Raw genomic sequence first — 18,209 nt, 5'->3', positions numbered from 1 at the left:
CTCAGCCACCCAGTTTACCAAAATAGTTTTCCTTGCACAGAAAGAGAGAATGGAAAATAATCTCTTCCCATGCACATCCAGGGAAGGCAAGCCCAAAAGGAGAGATACTGGATCCACTCTAATTTCCGTTCCCGTTTTCCGTTCCAATATTTACGGATCTTATGACAAGTCCATAAGCAGTGTACAAGAGTGCCCACCTCTGTTTTACATTTGGGAGACATTGGAGATGCTCCTGCCTTAAATGTTGCCAATCGAACCGGTGCTATATGGGCCCTATGACGTATCTTCAGCCGAATGGCCTGGGCTTTGTTGCAGATGGAGATTTTTCTGGCATTTTCCCAAATGTCATTCCACATTTCTATGGAGATTTCCTGCCCCAAATCCTGATCCCATGTTTTAAGCAGATTGTCCATATCTTCTGATACTTCATCATGTAATAAATGATCAAGAGTGCTGACCGAAGGTACCCCCATTGGCCATAACACTCTACGTTCTCTGTCTGATTTATGAAGACTATCTAATAGCGTAGTTGTCTTCTGTATGTAATCTCGAATTTGGAAGTATCGAAAGAGGTCTCCATTAGGTAATCCAAATTTCTTTGCAACTGTTCAAAAGACATCAGGACCCCTTCCTTAAACAGGTCCCCTAAACAGGAGATACCCCTGGATCTCCAAGTTTGAATATGGCATCTGTAAACCCCGGTTGAAACCCCCATGCCCCCACTATCAGAATATAGGGGGATGTTTTATGTGAATTGCCTTCATTTTGCCACATTATATTCCAAGCTTTAATTGTGTTTAGTATTATAGGGTTTTTACAGTGAGCCATGATGATTTTCCTCTTGTCTGAAAATAAGACGTTAATAAGTGGGCATTTTACTTGAGAAGCCTCGATGTCCAACCAGATTGATTGCGGGTCAGACAAGACCCAATCGGCTATATAGCTTAATAGGGAACTTAACTGATATTTCCTAAAATCTGGAAAATCCAGTCCTCCCCTTGCCTGTGGAAGCTGTTGCTTCCTCAGCTTAATGAGGGGCCGTCTGTGATTCCAGATGAAGGAACCCAGCCAGCCATACAATTTGCATAGTGCCAGCCTCGGCAGTATCACCGGGAGCATTCTCATAGGGTATAGGAGACGGGGCAGGACATTAATTTTAATTAGTGCTATTCTGCCCAGCCAGGAAATTGGAAGGTCTCCCCATCGCTGGAGGTCCTGCCTTATCCTCTCCTGTAAATGCACAAAGTTAGCCTTGTATAACTGACCAAATACTGGGGTGATAAAAATGCCTTAATATAAGAAACCCTCCAGGGACCACCGAAAGGGAAAGTGGGATCCGTCCACTAAGTGGGGTATCATAGCAAGGCCACCCATTGGCATAGCCTCCGATTTTGAGGTATTAATTTTATAGCCTGAAAATACACTAAATGTATTAATAACTTGGATTAAGCGAGGCGCGGACATCAGGGGATTACTGAGGAATAGAAGAACATCATCTGCATAAAGGGTAATTTTATGTTTACCTGTACCAATCCTCGGGGCCGTTATATTAGGGTCAGCCCGTATAGCTTCTGCTAGTGGCTCAATTATTAGCGTAAATAACAATGGCGAGAGAGGACATCCCTGACGGCAGCCCCTACCCACACTGAAGCTATTCGAGCCTAGTCCATTGGTAACCACAACTGCTTTGGGATCACTATACAATGTTGAGACCCATTTGGTAAACACCTTTCCAACGCCAAACCTTTCCAATGTGTAAAACAAATATGACCATTCAACCCTATCAAATGCCTTTTCCACATCTAATGAAACTATTACTCCCGGTATGTTTCCCGATGACAGGCTTGAATCACATTCAAAACCCTTCTAACATTATTGGATGATCTATGGCCCTTAATAAACCCCGTCTGATCCTCCTTTATGATGTGTGGCAATACCCTTTCTAGCCTCAATGCTAACGTTTTAGAAAGGGTTTTAAAATCTACATTTAGCAAGGATATTGGTCTGTATGACGCACAATCGTCTGGATCCTTTCCTTTTTTTGAGAATAAGTGAGCTATTCGCCTCTTTCAGCGAAGGCGGGAGACAGCCCTGACTGTATGAGTAGTTATCCATGTCCATAAGTGGACCAGCCAATACTCCTGTAAATTCTTTGTAGAATTCAGCTTGAAAGCCATCTGGGCCCAGTGCCTTACTGTTCTGAAGTTGCTTGATTTGCGTCAAGTATTTCTTGGATTGTTAGGGGAACATTCAGGACCGATACCTGTTATGGGGTTAGGTCTGGAAAGGTCAAGTTTTTAAAAATGACTGCATCCTCCTCACCTATCCTCACAATTCTGCGATTTATATAAATCAGAATAAAATTTTCGAAAGACTGCGTTAATCCTTTTGTGGTCATGAGTCAGAGTACCACACTTTCCTTGATAGACATGATAGTTTGAGGGGCCTTTTCTTTCTTTGCAAGAAATGCTAAGTATCTACCAGGTTTATCGCCAGATTCATATAACCTTTGTTTTGCAAATATTTCCCTCTTAGCTGTTTCGGTAAGCGTGGTATTCAGAGCTGTCCTAAGGGCCGTAATCCTTTGTAATTTGATAATAGAAGGTCTGTAAGCGTATGCTGTTTCAGCTGCTTTTAAGCGAACTTCAAGCAGACGCTGTTGTTCTCCCTTCAATTTTTTCTGGGTCGCAGAGTATGAAATGATTCAAACCTCGCACATAAGTTTTGATGGTCTCCCACATCATTGATGGGTTGCTAGCCGTACCTGAATTAATTTCCAAAAAAGTTTTAAATTCTTGAGAGAAGTACTTTACAAATTTACTATTTTTCATCAGGAAGGAATCCATACGCCAATGCCGAGGGGATGTCCCATTGTTCCTCGCCTTTATTTCCATATATACAGCAGCGTGGTCGGAAATTGTTATACTACCTATTTTACAGAATGATATGGAATTTTTAAAAATCGAGGGGGCAAAATACATAAGATTCTGGTGTGACATTTATGTGGATTGGAATAAAAAGAAAAATCTCTGCCTTGTGGGTGAAGGCATCTCCATACATCTACTAATCCTAATTCTTTGTTCAATTCTACCAATTGTCTGGATCTGGGGGATACTCCTGCAGCACTCTTGGGAATCCTATCTATTTCCAGATCCATAATACAATTAAAGTCTCCCCCTATAATTGTATGACGAGCACTGAGAGCCATCAATTTGGAGAAGGCTTTCGTTATAAATTTAAAAGGATGTGCCGGGGGACAATACAGATTTAAGATCCAATATTCCTCTCCATTTATAAGGGTTTTAATTAGAATATATTGTCCAGATTCATCTTTTATCTGATTTCGGATTTTGAAAGAGAGATTGTTCTGAATAAGGATGACAACTCCCCTACCTTTTGAGCTGAAGGAAGAAAAGAAGGCCTGATCAAATCCACCCTGTCGTAATTTCAAGTGTTCTTTATCCAATGAGTGTGTCTCCTGTCGGAGAGCTATATCAACCCTTTCTTTCTTGAGGTTTGATAATATTTTCTTCCTTTTAACTGGCGAATTACTCCCCTTGACATTCCAGGTGCACCATTTAATCGACTGATTAATCATAATCGTCTGGGCAAGTCCGAGACCCCTGGAGAGAAGAAACCCCATCCAAAACATCCCGAGCATAGAACATATAAAATTCACAAAAATAGAGATTCTTTAATACACTCACATCAATAAAATAAAAAACTATTTCTAAGTAAAAAAAATAAAGCGTATTTAAATGGAGATTTTCCCCCTTGTTCCCAGGGGGTGTCACTTCCTTTCCAAAGGTCCATCGTATCCTCCCCCAACCAGTGCCCCACCCTTGACCCAGGTGCTCCTCGATAGGATGAAGAAAATTCAAATATACTACAGAACTAGAGTTAACAGTGAGCACCCTACCCCCCCCCCACCCACACCAACACTGGATATATTTGGTAATGGGGTGTAGGCTTGCTCGCTGAGCTGTAGGTTTGATATCCAGATGTTTCATTACCTGGCTAGGTAACATCATCAGTGGTGACCTCCAAGTGAAGAGAAGCTCTTGTCTCCTGCTTTCTATTTATATGTTTCTCCTGGATGGGGTTCCTGGGGTTTGTGGTGATGTCATTTCCTGTTTGTTTTCTGAGGGGTTGATAGATGGTATCTAGATCTGTGTGTTTGTTTATGGCGTTGTGGTTGGAGTGCCAGGCCTCTAGGAATTCTCTGGCATGTCTTTGCTTAGCCTGTCCCAGGATAGATGTGTTGTCCCAGTCGAAGTGGTGGTTTTTTTCATCCGTGTGTAGGGCTACGAGGGAGAGAGGGTCGTGTCTTTTTGTGGCTAGCTGGTGTTCGTGTATCCTGGTGGCTAACTTTCTTCCTGTTTGTCCTACACGTTGTGTTTGTGGCAGTCCTTGCATGGAATTTTGTAGATGACGTTGGTTTTGTCCATGGGTTGTATTGGGTCTTTTAAGTTTGTTAGTTTTTGTTTGAGAGTGTTGGTGGGTTTGTGTGCTACTAGGATTCCGAGGGGTCTTAGTAGTCTGGCTGTCATTTCTGAAACTATGGTCGTGCTTTTGGAACGCGGCCGAGAGTGAATTCCATCTACTCCGGGACTCTTCGATGAAGGTGTCGATCTTCGCGTCAAGTTTGGAAATTACTTCCACGAGGCTCGCCACCGTAGGTAAGTCCCCCGGGGCGGCTGCGGGCGCCTCTGCTGCAGTTTGGGGGTGGGGGAGGGGCTCCTGTGTGCTGAGAACTGCGGGCACCTTTCCCCTTGGTCATTTTTACAGGAGATTAGATTGCTTAAATTCTGTACTGAGCAACTAATTACATTAAGCAAAACCTATTTTAAATGATTTGGTGAGTGTGGTGGGGGTGGGTGGCCCACTTTGCCCGAGTCTTGGGAGGAGCACTGTAGGCTCAGACTTGCTGGGTCGCCGCCATCTTGGATCCCCACAGTGCGACTTTCTACAGCACGAGGCCCCGAAGGATCACTACAATTATACTGTCGCCAAACGACCAGTATTTTATTTGCCTTTAGCAAGGTTGTACTTCACTGAAACAGAAGCACACAATGCTGCAGGTTTGGTTTTAACAACAAACAAGAATTTATTTTGCAAAAGAGAGGAAGATGAAATAGTAAAAATCAAAATATATACATTCAATACAGTTACAATTCCAAAATACATGGTAAAAATACAAAATAAAAATGAGAAAAACTGGATACTACAATTCCATTATTTCCAAAAACACTTCCCATTACAGTTCTCAAACACTTGAAAGAATTCCCTTCTCTATTCCATATTGGGGTTTTATTTGGCTGTTAATTCAATTCCTGATTGTGAAAATCAGATCGATGCTTCCTTTGTTTATCATATAACTGAGCTCTGTCCTCTCAGATTCAAAAACCTCCTTTAGGATTTTAACCAAACACTTCTGGTCTGAAACTTTTAATTAAACTCCTAATTTTGAAGTAACAATTATAAAAATTCTAAATTAACTTTTCCCTTTCTCAGGAGCAACTGTTTTACAAGTCCAGCTTTAACTAGGAACCTTGCAGAACTGTCAACACCGAACTAGAAGCTTGTTTCCAAGCTATGGGCAGGAGAAAGTGAGGACTGAAGATGCTGGAGATCAGAGCTGAAAATGTGTTGCTGGAGCAGCGCAGCAGGTCAGGCAGCATCCAAGGAGCAGGAGAATCGACGTTTCGAGCATGAACCCTTCTTCAGGATTCCTGAAGAAGGGCTCATGCCCGAAACGTCGATTCTCCTGCTCCTTGGATGCTGCCTGACCTGCTGCGCTTTTCCAGCAATACATTTTCAGCTCCAAGCTAGGGGTGTTTTGCCTAAACCCAAAAATGTCCAGAATTTTCAATCCAAAATCCTAACGAACTGTAATATTTACCTTGTTCACTCATAATCTCTCCCAGTGTAAAAACATTTCTATTAGCCTCTCAGACTGTTATTAAAAACAATACCATGGCTACAAAATACTTGGATGTTGAGAACTTAAATCCTTTCAGACACAAAGAAATTCCATATGTCTCCAGTTCAAATTCAAAAATTAAACTCCAAAGTATATTATATTAGAAAATATATAAATGACACATCTTACATCATAGTAAGTGGAGTTTACAAACAATCCAATTGCACCAAGTATGTTTGGTTAAACAGTGAATGGTAAATGGAGAAATTGTCACTGGAAAAGTGCAAAACCTTCCACTACAAGAAATGGATTTCATTTTGGGAAATACCGGCCTCACCGAATTTGGTCCAACAATCAGTGGAGGCAAAAGAAACCAATTTATGATCATTCAGGATTGTTTCCTGACTGTGACTAGATCTCAGGCCTATAGAATCAGACTAGAAGAAAAGGAATCTAGGAAATAGATGATTTGGAATATAATTTTTGAAAATTTAATTGAAAAGGACGAAGATAAAGAGAATGAGACTAAAATGTTTGGCACATCTTCTTTAATAAAAATGCAACAAGTGGATTCTGAATTGACAAAGTTATATTAAACAGCCTATTCAGAAATTAAACCAGAAACAATCCTTGAGTTTTGTTACTTGAAAGGCCAAGTATTTCATGAGGAAAATGCGACATTGTCAAATCTCAGGTGCTGAGCAATGGTCCATCAGGTAGTAACTCCATCTGACACGCTAATGAAATTTTAAAGTGGCTCATGAAATTCCAAATGGCAGGTCACTTAGGTACCAGAAAAAACAGGCTAAATATTAAAACATTTCTATTGCCAGGATTACATAAGGATGTAATCAAATTTTACCAGGCTGGTCTACATGCCCGGAAGTGGGGAAACACCACCCTCAATTGAATCTACTGAAATAAGTCACACAGAGGCCAGGATCCCATCACTCTTTGTTTACACATGTACAGTACATGGCACTGACCCAGTTAACACAGAGCCACCTCTCAGAGTGAGCAGAACCTCTGACACTCCTGTTTTTATCTGTCAGCCAGGGCTCCCTGATTAGACCAGATTAACAGTCTTAATCAGGAAACTCAGATTCTTTGAGATCCACCTAGCTGACCTTGTTACAATCACGACATCTACATGTTTAAGTTTTATACCAGACTGAAGGTCATTTAGCAGCTTTTAACAGATTATGTAAGAGTCCTCTCTAAATCTAAGAAGAGGAATCAATATCTTTTATTGATTTTAGATGTCTCCAAAAGACCTCATGAAGCAGTATCTTTAGGAAGAATTACTGCTAAGGTGGGAGGAGAAAAGCTGGTTTGACTTTTTAGAGGTTATGGATAACTCAAATAAATGCAATTAGATTAAGGTTCAAATTTTACAGAGGTAACATAGGGAGGGGTATAGGGGCTGCAGGAGATGACAAAGATAGGGAGGGGTATAGGGACTGGAAGGGGTTACAGAGATAGGGAGGGGGTGTGGGGGCTGGAGGGTTTACAGAGATAGGGAGCGGCGTAGGGGCTGGAGGGGTTACAGAATAGGGAGGGGTGTAGGGGCTGGAGGGGTAAAGGGGCTGGAGGGGGTTACAGAGATAGGAAGGGGTGTAGGAGCTGGAGGGGGTTTCAGAGATAGGGAGAGGGATGTAGGGGCTGGAGGAGGTACACAGATAGGGTGAGGGGTGTAGGGGCTGGAGGAGGTACACAGATAGGGAGGGGGGTGTAGGGCCTGGAGGAGTTACACAGGGAGGGAGGGGGGTGTAGGGGCTGGAGGAGGTACACAGATAGGGAGGGGGGTGTAGGGGCTGGAGGAGGTACACAGATAGGGTGAGGGGTGTAGGGGCTGGAGGAGGTACACAGATAGGGTGAGGGGTGTAGGGGCTGGAGGAGGTACACAGATAGGGAGGGGGGTGTAGGGACTGGAGGAGGTACACAGATAGGGAGGGGGGTGTAGGGACTGGAGGAGGTACACAGATAGGGAGGGGGTGTAGGGACTGGAGGAGGTACACAGATAGGGAGGGGGATGTAGGGGCTGGAGGAGGTACACAGATAGGGAGGGGGTGTAGGGACTGGAGGAGGTACACAGATAGGGAGGGGGTGTAGGGACTGGAGGAGGTACACAGATAGGGAGGGGGATGTAGGGGCTGGAGGAGGTACACAGATAGGGAGGGGGTGTAGGGACTGGAGGAGGTACACAGATAGGGAGGGGGTGTAGGGGCTGGAGGAGTTACACAGGGAGGGACAGGGGTACAGCCTAACAAACTGCAGCAGATAAAGAGTTTAAAATGCCAGCACATCCACCAGTTTCATTGAAATGTCCATGTAACCTATAAACTGTGACTGTGCACTCGACTGAGGAATGATTTGAGAGCAGTCATCTCTGTGTTCACCATCCATCATCACCCATCTTGTTACTGGGCTTGTTCTGATTCCTGGTGGCCTTGCCCAATGTTCTCACATTTATTGGAAGGCCTGTCTGATGGTAAGCCAATGCCAGCTGGTAGCAGAAGGTGTACTGATCCTGCGGAGAGAGAGGAAGACAGTCATCACATGTTACAAACCATGGCAACAGGGTCAGAAAACCCCAGTGAAAGACCATATTCTTTGGGTAAAGCAGTCCTGAGTAACAGTGTAAGGATTCGAACCATAAAGAGTGTTCGTGGTTATTGAAAGTCAGTCATCTCAGCTCCAGGACATCTCTGTAGGAGTCCCTCAGGGGAGTGTCCTAGGTCCAACCATCTTTAGCTGCTTCATCAATGACCTTCCCTCCTTCATATGGTCAGAAGTGGGGATGTTCGCTGATGGTTGCACAATGTTCAGCACCGTTCACATTTCCTCAGATACTGAAGCAGTCCGTGTTCAAATACAACAAGATCTAGACAATCTCCAGGCTTGGGCTGACAAGTGCCAAGTAACATGCAATGACCATCTCCAATAAGAGAGGATCCAACCATCACACCTTCAGATTCAGTGGCATTACCATCTTTGTATCCCCTGCTATTAAGATCTGGGGGTTATAATTGACTAGAAACTGAATGGGACACACTACATAAACAGTGTTCACAACAGCAGGTCAGAGGCTGGGAATACCGCAGCAAGTAACTCCCCTCCTGACTCCCTGAAGCCTGTCCACCATCTGTGGCTGGGGGCAGCTCCAACAATACTCAAGAAGCTTGACACCATCCAGGACAAAGCAGCCCCCACTTGATTGGCCCCACATTCACAAACACCCACTCCCTTCCCCACAGACACTGTGATGATGCTGATCCTTGGCTTTTTTTCCCCAGAGGGGTTATAAAAGCAGCGATTCTGAAAAATTTGACTTGGATGGGTTTTAGGGCCAATTTGATTATAGCTAACAGATACCGCAATGTGTACAATGAAAGGGAAGTGGCCAGTTCTCCCACCCCTCAGCTTTCCTCTGGTTTGATTTGGTTTTGGCAGTCTGGCTATTCACTATAGGAGAAAGTGAGGTGTGCAGATGCTGGAGATCAGAGCTGAATCTTTCCTGAAGAAGGGCTTATGTCCGAAACGTCGATTCTCTTGTTCCCTGGATGTTGTCTGACCTGCTGCGCTGTTCCAGCAACACATTTTCAGCTCTGGCTATTCACTATAAACAATCAGGCAGGTTTGAGGTTGCTGGTCCAAGAAACAGCTCCATGGAGGATGGTGTTCCATGCTCTCTTCTGTAAGACACTGTGTTTGATTTTACCTGATTCTAGTGATTCCTGAAAGATGACCATTATCTCTCCAGCTATCCCCGTTAGAATGCTGGGGCATAGTGTATCTGGTTCAAGTGATTTATCCATCTTCAGGCCATTCAGTTTTGCGAGCACCTTCTCTTTGGTGATGGCCACCATACTCAGCTCTGCCCCCTCACTCTCTTAAATGTTTGGGATATTACTCGTGTCTTCCACCATGAAGACTGAGACAAAGTCTTTTTTTTTCACAGCAGAGAGTGGCGCGAGCTGGGCGGAAGTGAGGTTGGAGCGCAGAGCTGGTCGGGAAGGTAAGTGATTGATATTTGAGTGGGTGTGTTCTATACCCCAAGCCCTACATAGTAGGGCCTCCCTCCCATCGTCCTCCTCTAACCTAACTTTAAAGTCCACAGGTAAGCTACTCAGTGTTCTTGTTTTGGAGACGAGGTGTAGAGTAATGGCAGCGCAGGCAGTGGAATGTTCCTCCTGCAGGATGTTTGAGGTAGGGGTGACCACCAATACTCCTGCCGACTTCATCTGCAGGAAATGCAGTCAGATCCTGCTCCTCACAGAACGAGTTAGGGAACTGGAACTGGAGTTGGATGAACTGAGGATTATTCGAGAGGCTGAGAGGGTGATAGATAGAAGCTACAGGGACGTAGTTACGCCAGAGAACAGAGGTAGCTGGGTAACAGTTAGAGGTGGGAAGGGGAGGAAGCAGGCAGTGCAGGGATCCCCTGTAGTCATTCCCCTAAACAATAGGTATACCGCTTTGGATACTGGTGGGGGGGAAGGCCTAGCAGGGGTAAGCTGCAGTGACCGGGTCTGTGGCGTGAGGTCTGGCTCTGAGACTCAGAAGGGAAAGGGGGAGAGGAGGAGAGCGCTAGTTATAGGAGACTCTCTAGTTAGAGGGACGGACAGGCGATTCTGTGGGCATGGGCGAGACTCTCGGATGGTTTGTTGCCTCCCGGGTGCCAAGGTCCGAGACGTCTCGGAACGTGTCTTCAGAATCCTTAAGGGGGAGGGTGTGCAGCCAGAAGTCGTGGCGCACGTTGGCACCAATGACATAGGTAGGCAGAGGGGTGGGGAGGTCATTCAAGAGCTCAGGGAGTTAGGCTGGAAGCTGAAAGCTAGGACAGACAGAGTCGTCATCTCTGGGTTGTTGCCGGTGCCACGTGACAGTGAGGCAAGGAATAGGGAGAGAGTGCAGTTGAACACGTGGCTGCAAGGATGGTGTAGGAGGGAGGGCTTCAGGTATTTGGACAATTGGACTGCATTCTGGGGAAGGTGGGACCTGGACAAGCAGGACGGGTTGCACCTGAACCAGAAGGGCACCAATATCCTGGGGGGTAGGTTTGCTAGCTATCTTCGGGGGGATTTAAACTAATTTGGCAGGGGGATGGGATCCGGACTTGTAGTCCAGCAAGTAGGTTAGCTGTTTGTCAGGATGTCCAAGAATGTAGGGAGGCTGTGGAGAAGGTAGCACTGACAGGGAATACTTGCGGACACAGAGATGGGTTCAAGTGTGTATACTTCAACGCAAGGAGTATCAGAAATAAGGTGGGTGAACTTAAGGTGTGGATCGGTACCTGGGACTACGATGTTGTGGCCATCACGGAAATGTGGATAGAAGAGGGACAGGAATGGTTGTTGGAGGTTCCTGGTTACAGATGTTTCAGTAAGATTAGGGAGGGTGGTAAAAAAGGAGGGGGGGTGGCGTTGCTAATTAGAAATGGTATAACGGCTGCAGAAAGACAGTTCGAGGGGGGTCTGCCTTTGGAGGTAGTATGGGCTGAAGTCAGAAATAGGAAAGGTGCAGTCACCTTGTTGGGTGTTTCCTATAGGCCCCCCAATAGCAGCAGAGATGTGGAGAAACAGATTGGGAAACAGATTTTGGAAAGGTGCAGAAGCCACAGGGTAGTAGTCATGGGCGATTTCAACTTCCCAAATATTGATTGGAAGCTCTTTAGATCAAGTAGATTGGATGGGGCGGTGTTTGTGCAGTGTGTCCAGGAAGCTTTTCTAACACAGTATGTAGATTGTCCGACCAGAGGGAGGCCATTTTGGATTTGGTACTTGGTAATGAACCGGGACAAGTGATGGGCTTGTTAGTGGGTGAACATTTTGGTGATGGTGACCACAATTCTGTGACTTTCACCTTGGTTATGGAGAGAGATAGGTGCGTGCAACAGGGTAGGTTTTACAATTGGGGGAAGGGTAAATACGATGCTGTAAGACAGGATCTGAGGAGCATAAGTTGGGAGCATAGGCTGTCAGGGAAGGATGTCGTGGAAATGTGGAACTTTTTCAAGGAACAGATACGACGTGTCCTTGATATGTATGTACCTGTCAGGCAGGAAAGAAATGGTCGTGTGAGGGAACCTTGGTTGACGAGGGAGGTTGAATGTCTTGTAAAGAGGAAGAAGGAGGCTTACATAAGGTTGAGGAAACAGGGTTCAGACAGAGCAGTGGAGGGATACAGGATAGCCAGAAGGGACCTGAAGAAAGGGATTAGGAGAGCCAAGAGAGGGCATGAAAAGTCTTTGGCGGGTAGGATCAAGGATAACCCCAAGGCATTTTATGCGTATGTGAGAAACATGAGAATGACGAGAACGAGGGTAGGTCCGATCAAGGACAGTAGTGGGAGACTGTGTATTGAGTCGGAAGAGATAGGAGAGGTCTTGAATGAGTACCTTTCTTCAGTATTTACAAACGAGAGGGACCGTATTGTTGAAGAGGAGAGTGTGAAAGCTGGAGGAGATACTTGTTAGGAAGGAAGATGTGTTGGACATTTTGAACAACTTGAGGATAGACCAGTCCCCCGGGCCTGACGGGATATATCCTAGGATTATGTGGGAAGCAAGAGAGGAAATTGCAGTACCGTTGGCAATGATCTTTTCGTCTTCACTGTCAACGGGGGTGGTACCAGGGGACTGGAGAGTGGCGAATGTTGTGCCCCTGTTCAAAAAAGGGAATAGGGATAACCCCGGGAATTACAGGCCAGTTAGTCTTACTTCGGTGGTAGGCAAAGTAATGGAAAGGGTACTGAGGGATAGGATTTATGAGTATCTGGAAAGACACTGCTTGATTAGGGACAGCCAGCACAGATTTGTGAGGGGTAGGTCTTGCCTTACAAGTCTTATTGAATTCTTCGAGGAGGTGACCAAGCATGTGGATGAGGGTAGAGCAGTGGATGTAGTGTACATGGATTTTAGTAAGGCATTTGATAAGGTTCCCCATTGTAGGCTTATGCGGAAAGTCAGGAGGCATGGGATAGTGGGAAATTTGGTCAGTTGGATAGAAAACTGGCTAACCGGTCGAAGTCAGAGAGTGGTGGTAGATGGTAAATATTCAGCCTGGAGCCCAGTTACAAGTGGAGTTCCGCAGGGATCAGTTCTGGGTCCTCTGCTGTTTGTAATTTTTATTAATGACTTGGACGAGGGAGTCGAAGGGTGGGTCAGTAAATTTGCAGACGATACGAAGATTGGTGGAGTTGTGGATAGTGAGGAGGGCTGTTGTCGGCTGCAAAGGGACTTAGATATGATGCAGAGCTGGGCTGAGGAGTGGCAGATGGAGTTCAACCCTGCCAAGTGTGAGGTTGTCCATTTTGGAAAGACAAATAAGAATACGGAATACAGGGTTAACGGTAGGGTTCTTAGTGAGGTGGAGGAGCAGAGGGATCTTGGGGTCTATGTTCATAGCTCTTTGAAAGTTGCCACTCAGGTGGATAGAGCTTGTAAGAAGGCCTATGGTGTATTAGCGTTCATTAGCAGAGGGATTGAATTCAAGAGTCGTGAGGTGATGTTGCAGCTGTACAGGACCTTGGTAAGGCCACATTTGGAGTACTGTGTGCAGTTCTGGTCGCCTCACTTTAGGAAAGATGTGGAAGCTTTGGAGAGGGTGCAGAGGAGATTTACCAGGATGTTGCCTGGAATGGAGAATAGGTCGTACGAGGATAGGTTGAGAGTGCTAGGCCTTTTCTCATTGGAACGGCGAAGGATGAGGGGTGACTTGATAGAGGTTTATAAGATGATCAGAGGAATAGATAGAGTAGACAGTCAGAAACTTTTTCCCCGGGTACAACAGAGTGTTACAAGGGGACATAAATTTAAGGTGAAGGGTGGAAGGTATAGGGGGGATGTCAGGGGTAGGTTCTTTACCCAGAGAGTGGTGGGGGCATGGAATGCGCTGCCTGTGGGAGTGGCAGAGTCAGAATCATTGGTGACCTTTAAGCGGCAATTGGAGCGGTACATGGATGGGTGCTTAAGCTAGGACAAATGTTCGGCACAACATCGTGGGCCGAAGGGCCTGTTCTGTGTTGTATTGGTCTATGTTCTGTGTTCTAAAGTCATTATTCAGATCCTCAGCCATTTCCTAGTTTCCCACTACTATCTCTCCAGCATCATTTTCCAGCGACCCAATGTCTACTTTAGGTTCTCTTTTGCCCTTTATGTGTTTTACGGTCTTCCTTTATACCACTGGCTTCCTGACCCTCATATTTAATCTTCTCCCTCATTTATTTTTAGTTGCCCTCTGTTGGTCTTTGTAAGCTTCCCAATCCTCTGGTTTCCCACGGCCCTTTGCCACATTATATGCTTTCATTGCATCCCTACCTTCCCCAGTCAGCCACGGTTGCCTCACCCTCCCTGTACCAGGCTTCATCTTCCTCGGGATGAATCTCTGCTGTGTCTCCTGAATTACTCCCAGAATCTCCTGCCATTGCTGTTCCCCTGTCTTTCCTGTTCGGTTACCCAAGCTGCTCCAAAAAGCCATCTCATAGACATTCCACAAATTCCTTTCCTTCCAATCCACTCCCAACCTGATTTTCCCAGTCCACCTGCAGACTGAAATCCCCCGTGATCGCTGTAACTTTGCCATTCCGACACACGCTAACTCGGGGCCAGGGACCCGGTGATCCACACATGTGTCATTGATAGGCCATGGCCAATGATCTGGTGATCCAGTTACCGTGTCATTGCTGACCTGGGAGCAGTGATCTGGTGATCCACTCACCGTGTTGTTGATGACCTGGGGCCTGCTGCTGCGGATAGTTTTGACAGCTTGGAAGACATCGACCGCGGTCTCGTGCAGCATCTGCTGACAGATAAAGCTGGAAGCACAGAATAGCCCACAGCGACTCGCTCCATCGCTGCAGAAAATCCACCAATCAGACAGTGGCTTCATCAACCCTCACTCCCTTCTCTGCCACATCGACACCCCCACCCTACCTTCCCTCACCTACCACCCCACACCCTCACCCACCTCCCCTAAACCCCTCACTCTCTCCCACCCACCCCCACACCCCTCACCCTCTCACTTCCACCCACCCCCACACCCCTCACCCCCACCCACCCCCACACCCCTCACCCTCTCACTTCCACCCACCCTCCCACACCCCTCACCCTCTCACCCCCACACCCCTCACCCTCTCACCCCCACCCACACCCCTCACCCTCTCACCCCCACCCACCCACTCCCACACCCCTCACCCTCTCACTTCCACCCACCCTCCCACACCCCTGACCCTCTCATCCCCACACCCCTCACCCTCTCACCACCACCCACACCCCTCACCCTCTCACCCCCATCCACCCCCCCACACCCCTCACCCCCATCCACACACCCACCCCTCACCTTCTCACCCTCACCCACCTCCCCTAAATCCCCCAGTCTCACCCACCCACCCACCTCACCCTCTCACCCCCACCCACTCCCCACACCACTCACCCTCTCACCCCCATCCACTCCCTCACACCCCTCACCCTCTCACCCCCATCCATTCCCCCACACCCCTCACCCTCTCAACCCCCCCACACTCCTCACCCTCTCCCCCGCCCAACCCCCCACCCTCTTCCCCCATCCACAACCTCAGACCCATCACCCTCTCTCCCCCCACCTCCCCCCCACACCCCTCACCCTCTCACCCCCAACACAGCCCCAAACCCCTCGCCCTCTCACCCCCACCCACCTCCTCACACCCCTCACCCTCTCACCGCCACCCCCTACACCCCTCGCCCTCTCACCCCGACTACACCTCTCACCTTCTCCCCCCAACCCACCCCCTCCACACCCCTGACCCCCATCCACCCCCCACACTCTCCCCCACCCACCTCCCCAAACCTCTCACCCTCTCCCCCCACCCACCTCCCCTACACCCCTCACTCTCTCACCCCCCCACACCCCCAAACTCCTCACCCTCTCACCCCCACCCACCCCTCACCCTCCACCCCCACCGACCCCTCCAACCCCCTCAACCTCTCCAATCCACCCACCCCCTACACCCACCCCCCCACACCCCATACCCTCTCACCGCCACCCCCCTACACCCCTCACCCTCTCACCCCCACACCTCTCACCTTCTCCCCCCCACCCACCTCCCACACCCCTCACCTTCTCCCTCACTCACCTCCCCTACACCCTCACCTCTCCTCCACCCACCTCCCCTACACCCCTCACCCTCTACCCCCACCCACCTCCCCTAGACCCCTCACCCTCGCTCCCCACCCACCTCCCCTACAACCCTCACCCTCTCCCCCACATACCTCACCTACACCCCTCACCCTCTCCCCCCTCCCACCTCCCCTACACCCCCACCCACCTCCCCTACACCCCTCACCCTCTCCCCCATCCACCTCCCCATACCCCTCACCCTCTCCCCCCACCACCTCCCCTACACTCCTCACCCTCTCTCCCCCACCCCCTCCCCTACACTCCTCACCCTCTCTCCCCCACCCCCTCCCCTACACTCCTCACCCTCTCTCCCCCACCCACCTCCCCTATACCCCTCACCCTCTCCCCCACCCACCTCCCCTATACCCCTCACCCTCTCCCCCCACCCACCTGTCCTATACACCTCACCCTCTCCCCGCACCCACCTCCCCTACACCCCTCACCCTCTCCCACCACCCACCTCCCCTGCACCCCTCACCCTCTCCCCCACCCACCTCCCCTACACCCCTCACCCTCTCCCCCACCCACCTCTCCTACACCTCTCACCCTCACCCATCCCCCTACACCCCTCACCCTCTCCCACCACCCACCTCCCCTACACCCCTCACCCTCTCCCCCACCCACCTCCCCTATACCCCTCACCCTCTCCCCCACCCACCTCCCCTATACCCCTCACCCTCTCCCCCACCCACCTCCCCTATACCCCTCACCCTCCCCCCCCACCCACCTCTCCTATACACCTCACCCTCTCCCCGCACCCACCTCCCCTACACCCCTCACCCTCTCCCCCAGCCACCTCCCCTACACCCCTCACCCTCTTCCCCCACCCACCTCTCCTACACCCCTCACCCTCTTCCCCCACCCACCTCTCCTACACCCCTCACCCTCACCCATCCCCCTACACCCCTCACCCTCTCCGACCCACCCATCCCCTACACCCCTCACCCTCTCCAACCCACCCACTCCCCCTACACTCCTCACCCTCTCCGACACCTCCTCTCCTGTCCCCAGCACTGCAACGTCACTTTGCACCCCCTCCCCCTATCCCCTCCCCCACCGTATTCCACTCTCCGGTTCCCACCCAACCCCACAGTGAGTGTGAGAGTGAGCGTAGATGTTGGTGAGTCAGTGTTACAGTGAGAGATTATGTGGGAGCATGAAGGTGTGTGAAAGGGTGTAAGAGATTGTGAGAAAGTGCCTGTTACGGTGTGTAAGAGTGAGTGTGAATGTGTATGTCAGGGAGTGCGAGGAGTCTATGTGAGTGAGCGTGAGTGTGTAAATCAGACAGTGTGAGCGGTGCGAGAGTGTGTGCAAATCAGAGAGTGTGAGGGAGTGCGAGGGTGGGTGTGTAATTCGGACAGCATGAGAGTATGTCAGCATGAGTATGTAAGTCAGAGAGTGTGAGAGTGAGTGTGGAAGTTGGTGAGTGTGAGAGAGTGAGGGTGTGAGAGTGAGAGTGGAAGTTGGTGAGTGTGAGTGTGTAAGTCAGAGAGTGTGAAGGTGTGAGAGTGTGTGTAAGTTGGACAGTGTGAGGGTGTGTGAGTGTGTGGAAGTCGGTGAGTGTGAGAGAGTGTGAGAGTGGGTGTGTAAGTCAGAGAGTGTGAGGGTGTGAGAGTGGGTGCGTAAGTCGGTGATTGAGAGGGTGTGAGAGTGAGTGTGTAAGTCAGTGAGTTTGAGGGTGTGTGAGTGTGTAGTCGATGAGTGTGAGGGCGTGAGAGTGAGTGTGTAAATCAGAGAGTGTGAGGGTGTGAAAGTGGTTGTGTAAGTCGGTGAGTGTGAGGGTGTGAGAGTGAGTGCGTAAGGCGGTGAGTGTGAGGGTGTGAGAGTGGGTGCGTAAGTCAGTGAGTGTGAGGGCTATAGTGAGTGTGTAATTTGGACAGTGTGAGGGTGTGAGAGCGAGTGTGTAAGTCAGAGTGTAAGGGTGTGAGAGTGAGTGTGTAAGTCAGAGTGTGAGGATGTGAGAGTGAGTGTGTAAGTCGGTGAGTGTAAGGGTGTTTCAGCGGGCGTGTAAGTCAGAGAGTGTGAGGGTGTGAGAGTGAGTGTGTAAGTCAGTGAGTGTGAGGGTGTTTCAGCGGGCGTGTAAATCAGAGAGTGTGAGGGTGTGAGAGTGAGTGTGTAAGTCAGTGAGT

At 48.7% G+C, this 18,209-nt stretch overlaps 1 protein-coding gene across 1 annotated transcript in view; it reads right to left on the bottom strand.

The window, feature by feature from the left end:
• Positions 1-8,308: 8,308 nt before the first annotated feature.
• Positions 8,309-18,209, bottom strand: part of LOC122546955 (receptor-type tyrosine-protein phosphatase mu-like) — a 319,090-nt gene continuing 309,189 nt past the window's right edge. Inside the window, exons 13-14 of the mRNA XM_087975319.1 lie at positions 14,644-14,779; positions 8,309-8,453 (exon numbers count right to left, since the gene is read on the bottom strand). Coding sequence (XP_087831445.1) covers positions 8,319-8,453; positions 14,644-14,779 — 271 coding nt within the window. The 3' untranslated portion in view covers positions 8,309-8,318. The remainder of the gene's footprint in view (positions 8,454-14,643; positions 14,780-18,209) is intronic.

This window comes from Chiloscyllium plagiosum, unplaced genomic scaffold, assembly GCF_037043375.1.
Source record: "Chiloscyllium plagiosum isolate Xiang-an unplaced genomic scaffold, Cpla_swu_hap1 HiC_scaffold_2, whole genome shotgun sequence".
Classification (NCBI taxonomy): domain Eukaryota; kingdom Metazoa; phylum Chordata; class Chondrichthyes; order Orectolobiformes; family Hemiscylliidae; genus Chiloscyllium; species Chiloscyllium plagiosum.
This window is presented reverse-complemented; position numbering and strand designations above follow the sequence as displayed.